Here is a 16,066-nt window from a genome sequence, read left to right as displayed (position 1 = left end):
GTCTTGTAGTTTTTGCATAGATGATGTTTAGTGGTGTTGTTAGTAGAACTTAAAGCTTCAGTAGGCAGCAAGTTTTTGGCATCATTGGGCAAAAATTCCATAATAACCTTTCAGTATATCGTAATTCAAGTGCTCTGAGAGATAACTAGACTTCTGCACCTCCTCATGGCTCTGTTTTCATGCTTTAAAAAACCTAGCCCGTGACAGAAGACTTTGGCCAATCACAGGTCATTTCAGAGAGAGAGCGTTCCTATTGGCTGTTCATTCAACGGAGGCAGCTGTCAATCACTCGCAAACTCCGATCAAACGGTCAAACTAGGCAGAGCTGATCAAATATGAATCAATATTTTTTTACTGTAATGCCTATTTCTCGCCTCAAATGTTTTCAGAAACATCTTGTAGTGCACTGTTTAGCTGTAAAATGAGAAAGTTTGCTCCGGCTGGTGGGCGGTGCTTGGTATTTCCTCAACTGATCTCAACATGGCTGCCGGGTCACAAACTTTCTCATTTTCCAGCTAACCAGTACACTACAAGATGTTTCTGACAACATTTGAGGCGAGAAATAGGCATTACAGGAACATAATATTGATTCATATTAGATCAGTGCTGCCTAGTTTGACCGTTTGATCGGAGTTCGCGAGTGATTGACAGCTGCTCAGACACGGCAAGGATCCAGCCCGGCTCTGATTGGTTGTTTTCCTTCAGTCTGTGAAATCTTGCAGATGCCATTAGGAGCACCGGAGGACACAGAGACACATGATTTTTTCTATAAAAATAACTTAAAATTAATCTTATTTGCCCATTTCTACCCAGTGCAGCTCTAAGCTCTGTCAGCATCAGGCCTTCTGAAGTGTCCTTTTGCAAAATACTACATCTGCACCAGGTCAGATCCTGCTTACTCTACTGCAGCACCTGACCTCTGACCCTTCTGTAACATATTACAATATGTAGAGGACAACTGAGGGACCATTGCACACACATTTATTAAACATATTATCGACTTTTATTTAGGCCACAAACAACTACCCTGCTGTTTTGCGTAGACAACAAACACAGATGTTTCACTTTGTCACTGTGAGTATTTTAAAAGTCAAAAAGTTGTTACAAGGAATCACAAGGTTTTCTCTCCATTCTGAAATGCAAACAAGCTATATTATCTACAACATCATGATCCTACTGTGTGTGCACAACCCCGCACATATTCTATATTTACATTTACACTTCATCAGCATATTTGACATTAATATACTCAGCAGATTACATTTTACATAGCATTCTTCTAAGTAGCAGCACTTTTTAATCTGGACTCTACTGTACACTGACCATAAAATAATCACAGTTGTATGAACCAGTGAAGTCACAACACACTGTATGAATGCACACTATGTGACCGATATGTTAAAGGAATAGTACTGTACAGTAACAGATACATGCTGACCATATAGCTACTAATGAGGGAGATCCAGCAAAGTCTATGCAATCTGAGACTTTGACACAGGAAGTTCTGTCTTGTGTTCAGAAAATGTTGAATTATCTGTGCGTTCCAGTACCCATACTATCCTACTATTTAGTATACTAAAAAAAGATGTAGTATGTTCCAGTACGGTGGTGCAGTGGTTAGCACTGCCGCCTCACAGCAAGAGGGTTCAAACCCGGAGTTTGCATGTTCTCCCCTGTGTTAGCGTGGGTTTTCCTCCCACAGTCCAAAGACATGCAGGTTAATTGTTGACTCTAAATTGCCCGTAGGTGTGAATGTGAGCGTGAATTGTTGTCCGTCTCTATGTGTCAGCCCCGTGATAGTCTGGCGACCTGTCCAGGGTGTACCCCGCCTTCTCCCAATGTCAGCTGGGATCGGCTCCAACCCCTCCGCAACCCTGAATAGGATAAGCGGTTACAGATAATGGATGGATGGATGGATGGATGTCCCAATACATAGTATATTAAATGCAGTATGCCAAAAATACCAGGACGTCCTACTACATCCAGCCGCATTTTGCAGTATGCAAGCCAGCATGCTTTTCTGGCTATTCTGACCCACAATCCTCTGCACAGCGGATATATGAGCAAGAGGGTGAAAATTCAAGGCGCAATGTTATGACAAAGTAGTATGTCTCAATTGTATGCATACTGCATGCAACAGTACGTGCTTTGTAAGGGCAGCTGCAGTATGTACTTTATATCTCTACTCCAGTCAGTCCATATTGGCCCTGCTGCTACATGTTACATCCTGTGTTATAGTATAAATAGTAAATTCTATGTCTGGTCATTCAATATGTTTAGCAAGTTGGAATTTAACCTTAGAGGTGCAGTGTGTAGGATTTGACGGCATCTAGCGGTGAGGTTGCAGATTACAACCAACTGAAACTTCTCCCGTGCGCCAAGCGTGTAGAAGAACTACGGTGGCTGACGCGAAAACGTAAAAATGTGAAATGCTCTCTCTAGAGCCAATTTTTGGTTTATCCATTCTGGGCTACTGAAAACATGGTGGACTCCGTGAAGAGCACCCGCTCCATATAGAGATATAAACGGTTTATTCTGAGCTAACGAAAACACAACGATTCTTATTTTCAGGTAGGAAAACATACTTATTAATATTATATTCCGTTTCTGCCAGTGGATTACACACTGTTCCTTTAAGTTAACGTTTGCACTTTTGCAGTTAACTGCAGAGATGTTGCCTTCATAAAGTCTTTCATTATAACAAGGTCATCGATATGGCTGATCCTACACTAACTACAGGAGCTAACCTGCACTTTGGTGCTAATTTTGAATGCCAAAGCTAAACTGAGTTACCAATGAATGGCTTTAATTATCACTTTGTGCATTATAATTGGTGAAGAAAATAAATTAAATAGAAAATGCCCCTTTGAGAAAAAGCCAATTAAAAAAAAAGAAAGTCCCATGTCTTTGGCAATAAAAAGAAGAAAACACACAAAAAGAACATTATTAAGGCTTGGTGCTGATGCCAATGGACTGCTCATCCATTCTATAGTGTTGAAAATCAGTAACCACACAAAAACTCCACAGTTACACAAATATATCCACAGTTAACAGCTTTTCTCCAAAGGTGAAATAGAAAAAAAGTCAGTGATGGAAGAAAGGATGTGGGAGGAGGAAGGAGCATGGGCTTCAGTAAAAGAAATGAATGATGGATGTATTTATCTACGGACTTTCCCATTAACAATCTTGTTGTCCAGTATGCAGGTGTAGTTTCTTCATATATGACTATTTTCACATGTTCATATGACCACTTTGGCACATCCATCAACATATTCACATTCCTTTATATTCTTCTTTAACGAAAAAGGTAATTAGTCTCAAGCCAGATCCAATAACTCTTTGTTTCAAGGTTTTCCACATGGATGAATGTTTGCTCCACTCTGTTTGTCAGCAGGCTACCCTTTGTCTTTATTGTCTATTTATTATCAGCTCTGTTGCTGTAGACAAACCCCTGTTGCTTTTCCATCGAGCATGTCCCCATTATCATTTGATTCAGTCGTCACTGCATCAGTTTGGCAGCGGGGGATTTTGTATCGTCCGGCCTCTTGTTGTGCGTGCTGTATGTTTTCAGTGATGCCTGTTTTTTTAGCTGCATGCAGGCCTCTCTCTCTGTGTTTAGCTCACCGCTGATGGCCACGTTTGTGCCGAAGGTGTTGTTTGTTTTGATGGAGGTGTGTGCGATTGAACTGTCTTTGCGGTGGCTGCGCGTCATGGTGACTCTGAAGGTGTGCGTGTGCTGCAGCTCCATCCTGTCCTCCTCCGACACTTTGATGAAGGGACACCAAGCAAATGCGTGACGGAAACCAGCACGAAACCTGCAGAAAGAGAAGGGATAGTTGGTTTACTGCCTCGAGTTTTGAGGAGTTTCTGGGTTTGAATATGTCTTTTACCTTTGGTTTAGACAGCAGTAAATGATAGGATTGTACATGGTCGAACTCATCGCCAGCCAGAATATGGACAGATACACCTGACAAAGAGAGGAAACATGATGCCCAGTAAATAAATGCATCAGATTAAAAACAATTAATAAGAAGCAAAAAAGCAGCTGCTAACCTGTTGAATGTAGTGTTGTTTATAAATGTCTCTGTTAAATGATCCCAGTATGAAGTAGATGTGGTAGGGCAACCAGCACAGGGCAAAGGTCACCACCACGACAACCATCATCTTCACCACCTATGAGACATCACAGAGAGAGGACAAGTAGGCCAATATTGCCATATTTTAAATTCTAGTCTAATAGTTCAGTTCAATATGCTAAACTTAGCCCAGGTTCCGAGTATTCTGAGTATCTGAGTATTTTAATAAAAAGTGAGGGTGCACGTCAAAAGCCAGTCCGGGCTTTTGACGTGCACCCTCACTTTTCTTCTTTTTTTTTTTATAGTTGATGAAAGTAGAAAAAGTGTGTGACCTTTCTCTTGGCTGTTATCTGGCTATGATAATGGTCCGTCGCCTCTCCAGGGATGTGCCCGCCCCACAACGATTGGCCCACTATACTGTAGGTCACCAGCATCACCAGTAGAGGGAGCAAGTAGATCAGCAATATCACTGCAAACTGGTAACTACAGAAGGAGAGAGGGAGAGAGAGAGAGAAAGAGAGATTGTTGCTGATTGTTTAATGGTTTCATATATTGTGAAGTTTTATTGCAGGGTCCTCTGCCAAAATAGCTTACTTTACTACGAAACCAACCCCATTTACTGCCTTACCAACATTTCAAAGTGAAGACTTGACAGCTTATAAAATGGGGAAAACATCCTAACCCTTTATAAAAGTCAATCAAACCTGCAATTACAACTGTTAGTAAGTCATTAGTAAAAAGTTTTTGTTCTGAATTTTTCAGTAAAGAAGGTATCAAACGTTGGGTCCTAAAAAGACAAACCAGTGGACACAAAACATCAATATATACCGACTGTACCATTCATATTATGTATACTCACACAAGTTTAGCACTGTGAGCCTCACTGTCGCACATTTTTAGAAATTTGGGCATTATAATAATTTCTTGTGTACTGATTTGCATTGTCACCTTATAAATCCCTTAAAGAGGACATATTATGCTCATTTTCATGCATTTTTCATGCTTTAAAAAATACTTTATTTTAGTTTTTTACTTTATTCTGCATTGGTCAGCTGGCCCACTCAGTTATGATTGGTCAACCGAACCAAACTCTTCGGTTCCCGCTCCAGCTTCGCTCTAACTAGCTTTGTTTGAGGGCGTGCCAAACTAGCTGCTAGTCAGGTATTATGCAAATGTGTTACTTGGTGACATCACCACGTTACGGAATAAAAGGCGGGACTTTAATCAAGGCGTTTCAGGCAGTTCAGGAGCAGTGTTTCTGTGGAGAGAGTAACTCTCTTTGGCGTGGACTTTGGTCTTTGTAACTTTGCAGACCTTTTACATGCACAAAAAACTATATAACACACTAAAGGAAAGGAAAAAGCACAAAAGCATAATAGGTCCTCTTTAATAGTAAGTGTATCAATCATACAGACAGTAACTTTATGTTGATAACTTGTTGTTTTATATTACAAATCTGCCTTGTTGTAAATGTCACTGTCTGTATGTCTATATGTGTTTTGTTTTTCATTATTAATCTTGTTCTTTCACCTTAGTTGATGTGTTCCTCCATAGTCGTCAGGCCAGTCGACCAGGCACACGGTTCTGGGGTAGTAAAATATTGTCACGCTGTAGTAGCACTGAGGGAAAGCCAGTAAGATCGCTACGATCCAAATGACGGCGATCACAACCTTCGTAGAGGTGGAGGAGAGGCGGGGCTTCAGAGGGTGGATGATGGCCATGTACCTGGAAGAAGATAAAAAGGTTTGTTCATTCATATCTATCTTTTACACATAAATCTGATGTTTAACCCACAGCAAGAAGCGTAAAGAAACCAGAGAGACTCTATAAAGGAGCTTCTGTCCCACGGATGGTTAAAAGTGAAGCTCTCTTTTAATGAGAAAATCTAGCCACTCATCCATCAAACCATTAGCTGTGAAATAAGGATTTTAAATCTCTTCACTCAAGGTGATTACAAAGTTCTTGTTGATTGTTCTTCCAACAAAATCATTTATCAATACACAGTATTTATATTAAATGATATGAAAAAGAAAATGTGGTTTCCTCTGGGGTGCCTTTCCTTTTCATCCATCATCCTGAACACGCGTTATTCTCAACCTAAAAAGCTTTATAGCTAAATATCCTGTACTTCAATCTACTGACGATGAATGAAGGCTCCATCACCTTTAAATCAATTGGTGCTTTCATTTGAAAATGGAGGCACTGACTCTGAGTGAAATGTTAATGAAATGCTTTAGTGGAGGTGATCGGCTTAATGAAAGGTCTCCTCCACAGAAAGATCCCACTGCAAAAAGTGACCAGCTCTATATTTAGTGTGGTATGTAAATTATTTCTCTGGGTAGTTTGAGAGTTATATAGCAAAGAAGCAGAGGCTTCTTCATAAATAAACCTGCATTTGATTTATTTACTGTATGTTTGTGTCTATCTGTCGGCCTCTGGTTCTGTCCTGGCCATCTGCCAAAGTAATAAAATCACAATATTTTATCCTTCCCTACACGTCTGTGTGGCAGAAACTAAATGCAATGAACTTACAAAGAGTATAACGATTACGATTTATCATCAAACTTGAAATATATCTGATCTATATATCTGGTTTTATGGAATCAGAGGAATCCTTTTAACCAAATGAGTTAATTTTCAAGAGTGAACGACTGAAGACTTGCTGATCATTTATGTGCCATATAACTGATAATGGACAAAAGCTACTGTGTCTATTTGCATATCTGATGTGCAAGAACAAGAACATTTATGCATGAAGATGTAAAATGGACTATATTGAAAAGAAATAGTGCCCTCTGGTGTGTCAACATAGTTTGTCCACTGATGGCAGGAGAAGTTGTGTGGTAACGAATAATGATAATAAATACAAAATAATAACCGTGCTGCCTGGCAATCAGTCGTGAATCTTATGCAACATTCATTTGCTTAACAACATTACTCAGTATTATCACCATTATAGGGAAAATACTATGAATCATTCATTTGAATTATTCAGGACCGACAGTGAAACACAAGATCACAGTGAAAACTGTGTGATCTTACATGAAATTATTTGCATTAAAAATGCGATTTCATTGTCATTTTTCTTATTTTATTCTGTTGTATTGTATTACAGTCAGTGCAGCAGTTAAAGGTAGGGTTGGTAATGTTGAGGAACTAGCAAGAGTACGCTAGATTAAAAAAATTATCTGACTAAAACACCGAGCGCAGTGTTGCCAACTATTTTCCAATGAAAGTAGCTAGCAGCACTAGCTCAGTAAGTGGAGCATAAATGAAAAGAAAAAAAGTGAATTTATCACCATGTAAGTGAACCCTAAAGTGTACAAGTGACACAAATAATCTGTAAATAAGAGAGAAGAATGCTGTATCATGTGATCAGTTAATCTGGCTCTCTTGTGTAAAACACTTTCAGGTCTTTTACATTACACAACTTTAACTCTCACTTCTCATTTTCATTCTCAGTTCACTCTTCAACCTGTTTTGGTTGTAACATTTGTCACATGTCACATCAGACCCACCTGTAAAGGGGAGGTGGAGGTGGCAGAGAATCATTTTATGAATGCAGATTATGTTTCATTGTTTATCTGTTTAACATGTGATTAATTGTTTGCTGCTTGCTGCTATAGCTGCATGGTGACGCTAAAGAAAAATGATGCCACAAATTGGAAAGTAATGAGGAGGAATAATCGAGCTATAAGCAGATGTTACACCTGGTCTGATACTAGCATACGGCTAATTCATCACTACATCTGAGCCACGTATTAATATGTCATGCAAGCAGAGAATAATGAAATGCTCGGTCGTTTTGGTATTAGTCGACTTAGATTTCTTTAGTCAATTAATTGTTTTGTATGCGTTTTCATGCTGAATGATTTCTAAGAACTTATGAGCACATCTCTGGTAAACACAAGATTTAAAGTGGTGCTTTTGTGAGATTCTTTGTGGAAAAACTTACAGATCCAGCCGATTAGACTGTTGTCAGACTATTAAATAGGCGTTATCAGTCGCTAGATGTGGGTCAATAGGGGCCTACTACACTCACTAGTAGGTTTTATCATCTATTCACATGATAGATCACTGAAAGAAGTTCTAAAAGAAGACGACAGCGAGCTCTAGCGACTGTAGTAATTTTGAAAGGAGCAGAAGTGGAAGTCAGGCGCTGTAGTAGATAGAGTGAAACTCCATAAGAGGTGGAGGTTGGGGACGATGGATGGGACACAAAACAAAACAGGGTTTTCACCCAGGAGACTGGAGTTTGTTTCCTGTGTGAAACCAAAGAGAAGAAGAAGAAGTTGGAATTTTGTTGCCAAAACCAAAAAAGCCTTACATTCAGTTTTACAATGTGTTAGAACGTGTTGCTTTTAAGTTTCACTTTCACTTTTTACAACGTAGTAGGCCTCTAATGATCCACACCTATGGTGCTTATACAGTAGCAACTGATAACGCCTATTTAATGGCCTGACAACAGTCGAATCGGGTGCCTGATCTGTCAATTAAATCAACAAATCGACTAATCAAATGCAGTCTAATTGTCACAATCCCACCCCCATGAGCCCCTGTGTGAGTGTGTATTCTATTTATTTGTTAACTCTCCTTTTAGTATGATTGTTTTGTGCCTGGTGTGTTTTGTTTCTCTCTCTCTCTAGTTGACTGCTCTCCATGGGTGGAGTAGCACACCTGTGTGCAATGTCGTCAGTGGACTCCTGCTGAGAGCACACCCGTGGAGGATCCTCATCAGTAGTCTATGTAAGTTGTGGGCTGATCGTCAGTATGTTGTAGCTCATTGCCTAGTTATATATGTTGTATACTTTGCCGTAGACAAACAGATAGTCTGAGTATTTTCAGCCTCTCAGTTGTTTTAGTTTTTTTCTGCAGCTTCTGCTTTGCATTGAGAGTAATCATTTTCTTTTGTACTTAGCTCGGTAGTCCTCGGTAAGAAATTTCCACTTGCATTCTCCTGAGTCTGAATATGGGTCCTTCCACCTAAAAGCAATAAATCCTGTCTTTGTGAAGTTTATAATGTTCAGTTTGTGTTGAACACTGTGTCAGAAAGGTGTACATTTAATCAGTGATGGTGTTTTATTCCACTGAATTGTATTAACATTTTGTACTCCATGTATGACAAAACATTAGAAACATCTATCAATGCAATGCAGTTTTATACAACACCACGTCTAACCACAGCCTTAAGAATGAACATCAGCTTCATTAATACTGTATTTATTGCAGGGATGTTGTGTTGTATTGCATTAGACACTCCAGACTAAGAACAGACTGACCGTTCATGCTCCAATAAGCATTAATGACATCTGTATCACTGCTGCTTGTTGACCCATATCTCCTTCAGCATTTCCTCTGTACTGAGTGTACAGTTTCTGCTGCTGCTGATATCAAGTGATTCTCATGTATCTGAACGAATGGTAATTTCACAAGGAGTTGCTGTGCAACCTCAAATGACAAAAGCCTGACTGACTGATTAACTGATGAAAAATATTGTAGTGGGCCAGCCCGTATCTGCCATTAAAGACCAAAATACATGGTAGTACGAGTAGTTGAGGATATTTTGTACTTATCAACCAGTATGTTACAACATTTATACACCATCATTTAAAGAAAGAAAGAGACATTACAGATATAAAATGCAGATGGTGTAATGATGCAGCAGTTAAAGGTAGGGTTGGTAATGTTGAGGAACTAGCAAGAGTACGCTCGTTTTTAAAAATTATCCAACTAAAACACCGAGCCCAGTGTTGTCAACTCTTTTCCAATTAAAGTAGCTAGCAGCACTAGCTCCAAAAGTCACTAAATCTAGCGAGAAAGTCGCCAAGTTAGCAACACTTACCGACAGTCTGTCGCTTCAGGACTCCCTCCAAAGCCACTCCCCCAAAATGATTATGAATGTAAACAATGAACATGGCTATTGTTAGTACTCACTGCTGTCAAGCTAGCAGCTTGTGAAAGACTCTGGTGACGCACAGTGAGTGCATGCAGTCAGGCAGTCAGGCAATGCAACACATTCTCACACCCAAGTCGTCAAATACCGCTGCTTGGTCAGTGCCCACCGGGGTAGCCCTCTAGTGTTACTTTTGGACGGACCAGGGATGGCGTATCAATATTCGCTCGTTACATACATAGTGTCTTTTCAAAATGTACTTCGGTTTTCACAGGAAATTAGGTTTAGGCAACACAACCATTTAGGCAGGGTTAGGAACCGGTCGTGGTTGACGTTAACTTCTCTGACTAGTGACTCGTGGGACTCACAGGACTGACGATACTGACAAGTCACGTGACTAAAAACTGACATGACAAAATAAGTCAACGTTACTTTTAGTTTCACACAGAACACGAACACCGGTCTCCTGGTTGAAAGTCTTGTATTTGTTTGACCCATCCACCACCCCGCCCACCTTAAATGGACTCTCACGATATTAATACTACATCACTTGTCCGACCTTCGCATAACGCCACGGGTGGGTTTACATTGGAGTTAGTTGAAAGCCCGGTTCGTCACATACTGTTGCTAAAGGGTGCCTCCGGGCATTGGTTTCCGATGCTGAGGGGCACTTACAAAACGGCGGTATTTGATGAGTTGGGAGTGACAACGGGTTGAGCAGGGATGTAGACAGGCAGGTAGCCGGAGATACTGGATTTTTTTTTTTTTTGTCAGAGCATTTGATTTATCGATTGCTGTTGGGATCAAATGTTTTTGAACAACACTACCAACCCCATCTTTAAGTAGGTTATTAGCAAATGCAACTTGGTTTCAACACTGCTGAGTTGACTGTTTCAGTAAGTGGTCATCCATCCACTTTTTACTGTTTGCATAATGCAGCTCCTAAATGGGAGGTTACAGGAGATGAGGATTAGTCCTCCCATTAATGTCAAGTTTCGGCTACTAAACAGTTTCTTGGTGCTTAGGTTAATTTTCGGCAGTTTTGGATGAGAGCATCCACCCAACTGTAATGTGATTTAGCTTTGAGAAACACTGAATAGTTCAAGTTTATGGCTTATGGTGTTTGCACATTTTATAAGAGAGCTTTCTTACCTGTCCACTGCGATGGCAGCCATCGAGTATATCGATGAAAACATGGCTGTGATGGGGAAGAAGTTCTGAAATCGGCAGTAGCCCAGGCCAAAGTACCAGTCATTGTGAAGCGCATAGACGAAGTTAAAAAGAGTGTTGAAGGTTGCCATGGAAACGTCAGAGAAGGCCAGGTTGACGATGAAGTAGTTGGTTACAGTCCTCATGCGTCTGTGAGCGAGAATAATCCAAATCACTGTGACATTACCAGTGATGGACACCAGGATGATGAGGGAGTAGGCTATAGCCCACAGAGCCACCTGAGAGAGGAGAGGAGAGGAGAGGAGAGGAGAGGAGAGGAAGAAAGAGGTAGAGGAAAGAGGAGAGGAGAGGAGAGAGGAGGAGAGAGGAGGAAAGGAAAAAAAGAGGTAGAGAGAGGAGGAGAGGAGAGGAGAGAGAAAAAAAGAGGTAGAGGAAAGAGGAGAGATGGGGAGAGGAGAGGAGAGGAGAGGAAAAAAGAGGTAGAGGAGAGGAGAGAAGAGGAGAGGAGAGGAGAGGAGAGGAGAGGAAGAAAGAGGTAGAGGAAAGAGGAGAGGAGAGGAGAGAGGAGGAGAAAGGAGGAAAGGAAAAAAGAGGTAGAGGAGAGAAGAGGAGAGGAGAGGAGAGACATATTGTACCAGATTCAGCTAATTTCCAGACACAAATATTAATACTACTAGATCACAGGCAGTAAGAATGAGCTGGCCCTGAAATCAACCAGTAACATCAACCTGTAACATCAACTGGTAACATCAACCATCAACCAGTAACATCAACCAGTAACATCAACCAGTAACGTCAACCAGTAACATCAACCAGTGACATCAACCAGTAACATCAACCAGTAACATCAACCAGGAACATCAACCAGTAACATCAACCAGTGACATCAACCAGTAACATCAACCAGGAACATCAACCAGTAACGTCAACCAGTGACATCAACCAGTAACATCAACCAGGAACATCAACCAGTAACGTCAACCAGTGACATCAACCAGTGCCATCAACCAGTAACATCAACCAGTAACATCAACCAGGGACGTCAACCGGTGACATCAACCGGTGACATCAACCAGTGACATCAACCAGTGACATCAACCAGTAACATCAACCAGTAACATCAACCAGGAACGTCAACCAGTGACGTCAACCAGTGACATCAACCATTGACATCAACCAGTAACGTCAACCAGGAATGTCAACCAGTGACGTCAACCAGTGACATCAACCAGTAACATCAACCAGTAACACCAACCAGGAATATCAACCAGTGACATCAACCAGTGACGTCAACCAGTAACGTCAACCAGTAACATCAACCAGTAACATCAACCAGGAATATCAACCAGTGACATCAACCAGTGACATCAACCAACATCAACCAGGAACATCAACCAGTAACATCAACCAGTAACATCAACCAGGAACATTAACCAGTAACATCAACCAGTAACATCAACCAGTAACATCAACCAGGAACATTAATCAGTAACATCAACCACTAACATCAACCAGTAACATCAACCAGTCACATCAACCACTAACATCAACCAGTAACATCAACCAGTAACATCTCTCACCTGCCAGTCCGGCTGCTGGAACTGATTCCCAATCGTCTCATTGCCTCCGTCCTCCAGCCAGTCGGTGGTCACTGAAAACGGCAGTGAAGTTCCCTCCATGTCTCTTTCTTTGTGCTGAATATCACCCTCGACGTCCATATTCTTCTCCCTGTTCACCTGGTGACACAAACCTTATATATGCATAATGAGAGATTTACAGTAAGTCATTTAACCTCCTGTGATCTTCCATCTTCCATGTCCTTCTTAAAGGCTGTTGAGTCACCCAAAATATAAATCTCATGCAGTTCATATAATCAGAATCAGAATCAGAATCTGAAGAATCAGAATCGAGTTAATTGCCAGGTGTAAGAGGTATACACTAGGAATTTGCTATAAACTGTTGTAAAAGCCTTGCTGTGTGTTCAATTTGGTTAGCAGATATTTCATTATATTTTAAAGTTTTTGAACCCTGAAACATATGCATTTCAGATTTTAAAGCAAGTATTAAATTACACCTTGAGAGCATTTGGCTCACTGAGAGTCGCCTTAGTTAATAATCATACATCATATCACTGTTATGGCCACTTCCACATCTACTGATAGCCTAATCTCACAGTAGCACATGTTATGTTGTTTTAATTAACAAAAAAAATAAAAATTAACTTTGTTTCAGCCCATATTTGATTGAAAATATAATAACTGTCTCTAATACAAATACATTCATCAGCCAACATGCATCATGGGCATTTGGCACACACACACAATGATTGGTTTCTGGCTGCAGTGCGCAACAGCCTCCAGCACAAGGGATGAATTCTCCAGTGCAAGATGTTCTGTACAAAAAAATAATACAAAATCTCTGTCAGTTTATTACTTTCATCTGGCTTACCTCTCGCTGTTGAGCTGTCAGTTTTAACATCAATTTGTCCAATCCATAATGTCCGTAAATTAGACTCCTTATGCGTAATGGACAACCAGGTGCATCCAATAATCCATCAGGGCATCTTTACTCTCTCTCTCTCTCTCTCTCTCTCTCTCTGTCTCTCTCTCTCTCTCTCTCTGACACACACATGCACACACTCTTTCTCTCTCTGCAGGAATGTGTAACTAGCTGATTATGGTACAAACTGCTGAGAGTGACTGAGAGGAACTGACTGACAGGCAGGCAGGCAGGCACGAGACTGTGCGCGTGGAGCTGCGCCACCTCCATCTACAGAGAGAGAGAGAGAGAGAGACAGAGAGAAAGAGAGAGAGAGAGAGAGAGAGAGAGAGAGATGAATGAAAATGAAGGCATGTTCACGACTTCATAAGAGAGAGGTGAGTAGATTGAAACAGAGACCAAATCAGCAGGAGGCTGACAGTTTGGATGGGAAATGGAGAGAGCTACATAAAGACATGGTTTGAAAAAAAAAAAAATATTAAAGAGAGCTACACAGATCACACACATTCAATAAACTCTCCGTAAAAAAAGCAAGGAGGTGCTGCAATGAGTGATTTTCTTGATGTCTGAATTAAATGCAGTGCTTCCCACAGGTTGTTTGAGATGAACTGAGGGAGATACTGTACAGAGTTGAAAATGGGGCTCATAATCAATGCCAAAGTACCTGCAAAGTACAGCTCTGTGTTTGCATTTATTGGATTTCACACATTTAGAAAAACTGCTGTATACTTCTAGTCAGTGGTGGAAGAAGTACTCAGATCTTCTAACTAAAAGTAGCAATACAACAGTGTAGAAATACCACCCTCCCAAAAGTCATGCATTCCAAATTTCACTTACGGAAAAGTACAAAAGCCTCAGCATCAAAATATACTTACAGTACCGAAAGTAAAACGTACTCATCAAATAGAATGGCCCTCATCAGAATAATATATATTACTGTGTTATAATTATTGAAGCATTAATGTGTTCATCACTTTAATGTTGAACCTGGTAAAGGTGGGGCTAATTTTAATTACTTAATATGCTGCATGGAAGTTTGTGAACTTCCTCCCAATATCAATAAACAATTATTTTAATACGTCATAACTTATCTGAATCTGCAAGGTAAGTAGTAAAAATAAATGTAATGGAGTAAAAAGTACATTATTTCCCTCTGAAATGTAGTGAAGTAGAAGTATAAAGTAGCAGAAAATGGAAATAATCAAATAAAGTACAAGTACCTCAAAATAATACTTACATTCCACCTTCTAGTTAGAGCTGTGGCATCTGAAACATGACAAAACACTGAAATGTCTTCACAAAGATTGTATGAGTCAGTGTTTATGTGCTGCTGGTTTTTAAAAATAATGGGAAAATAAATGAAAGTATTATGATTTGAGTGCATGCAAAAGGGCATAATACACACAGGGAACTTGGTCAAAGTCTTGCCATTGTTCTGGTATTTCTTCAAACACATGCACTGCATCAATGCACGTGTGTTTAAAAAGAGATATACAGTGTAAATATGTACTTTTTCAAACTCGGCCACTTATCACCATAAGGTGCTGCACGAAGGACACTCATATGTACACTTGCTGTACTTTTACAATGTTCACATTTCTGCAAAGTACTGATGTGTGGTCATTGCAGTAACTTTAATTGTGTTTCTCTACAACGCAGATTGTAGCTAGCTTTGTGCTTTCAATGTGTAATGGCTTCTACTAAGACAGATAGGTGAGAGGTGAGAATAAAAGCAACACAATGCACGAGAAAAGTAATAACAGTAAGTTACTATTATATATATTCTTGCTCATTATTGCTTTTATTCTCACCAACAGTAAGTACCCCTTTGTTGTCTGTTATTGTCCTCACATTTGTGTCTCTGCTCTCTCCTGCTCTGTGTGACTCTCCCTCCCTCTCAGGGGAAATACTCTATGTGTTCAAAGAACAGATAGAGGTAGAGCCTGCTGACTTCTGTCTTTTCTCTGTCGTGTGTGTACAGTACGCACTGCATGTGTGTAGTTTCACATACCACAAGTCCTTATTGGCCAGCAGGGCCTGGCGAAGGGCACGTTGAAGGGTACAGGCAGGGGAATGAACAGTTTCTACCAAGCTGGTGTAAGTGTACATAACATGTGTGGTCTCCTGAGTGAATCTAAGCCTGAGTGGTGACTGTCCAGGTACTAACATCAATGAGAAAGGACTGGAACACATCCTGTCTACCCTGAACTAGCACAAACAAAGACAGACAGCTGCATCGACTAACACTTTCTCACATCTTCTGTTAAATGTTGCACCTGAGCACATTTCAAACATCTTACCACTGACATGCATGAACATTTTTGCACATACTATAGTCAGCCGTCTGTGTTCCTTGTGCAGAAAAACATCACTGAAAGACAAACAAAAGCAGACATGTTTGTGCCAAATTCAATCTGATTAAACTGTA

General features: G+C 40.4%; 1 protein-coding gene across 2 annotated transcripts; it reads right to left on the bottom strand.

The window, feature by feature from the left end:
• Positions 1 to 2,789: 2,789 nt before the first annotated feature.
• Positions 2,790 to 13,730, bottom strand: tacr2 (tachykinin receptor 2). 2 transcript variants are annotated; one of them, XM_037794570.1, is made up of 8 exons: positions 13,588 to 13,730; positions 12,720 to 12,875; positions 11,122 to 11,417; positions 5,607 to 5,801; positions 4,409 to 4,559; positions 4,054 to 4,173; positions 3,891 to 3,967; positions 2,790 to 3,815 (listed from the first exon to the last, which is right to left on the bottom strand). In XM_037794570.1, exons 1-8 carry the CDS (start codon positions 13,615 to 13,617, stop codon positions 3,500 to 3,502), a joined length of 1,341 nt encoding a protein of 446 aa, XP_037650498.1. In that variant the 5' UTR covers positions 13,618 to 13,730; the 3' UTR covers positions 2,790 to 3,499. The 2 variants fall into 2 exon arrangements, with proteins under 2 accessions (XP_037650498.1, XP_037650506.1); XM_037794578.1 differs by having other exon boundaries at positions 12,720 to 12,889; positions 13,588 to 13,724.
• Positions 13,731 to 16,066: the final 2,336 nt, after the last annotated feature.

Source organism: Sebastes umbrosus, chromosome 2 (assembly GCF_015220745.1).
Source record: "Sebastes umbrosus isolate fSebUmb1 chromosome 2, fSebUmb1.pri, whole genome shotgun sequence".
Classification (NCBI taxonomy): Eukaryota; Metazoa; Chordata; class Actinopteri; order Perciformes; family Sebastidae; genus Sebastes; species Sebastes umbrosus.
This window is presented reverse-complemented; position numbering and strand designations above follow the sequence as displayed.

Bases quoted from the DNA above. Each gene is read 5' to 3' on its own strand.
- tacr2 (XM_037794570.1), bottom strand. From the start codon at position 13,617: ATGTTAAAACTGACAGCTCAACAGCGAGAG. The intron at 4,560-5,606 runs GTGAAAGAACAA...CTCCTTCTGTAG, and splicing joins GGAGGAACACATCAACTAAG to TTACCAGTTTGCAGTGATAT. The intron at 3,968-4,053 runs GTTAGCAGCTGC...TCTCTTTGTCAG, and splicing joins AACAACACTACATTCAACAG to GTGTATCTGTCCATATTCTG.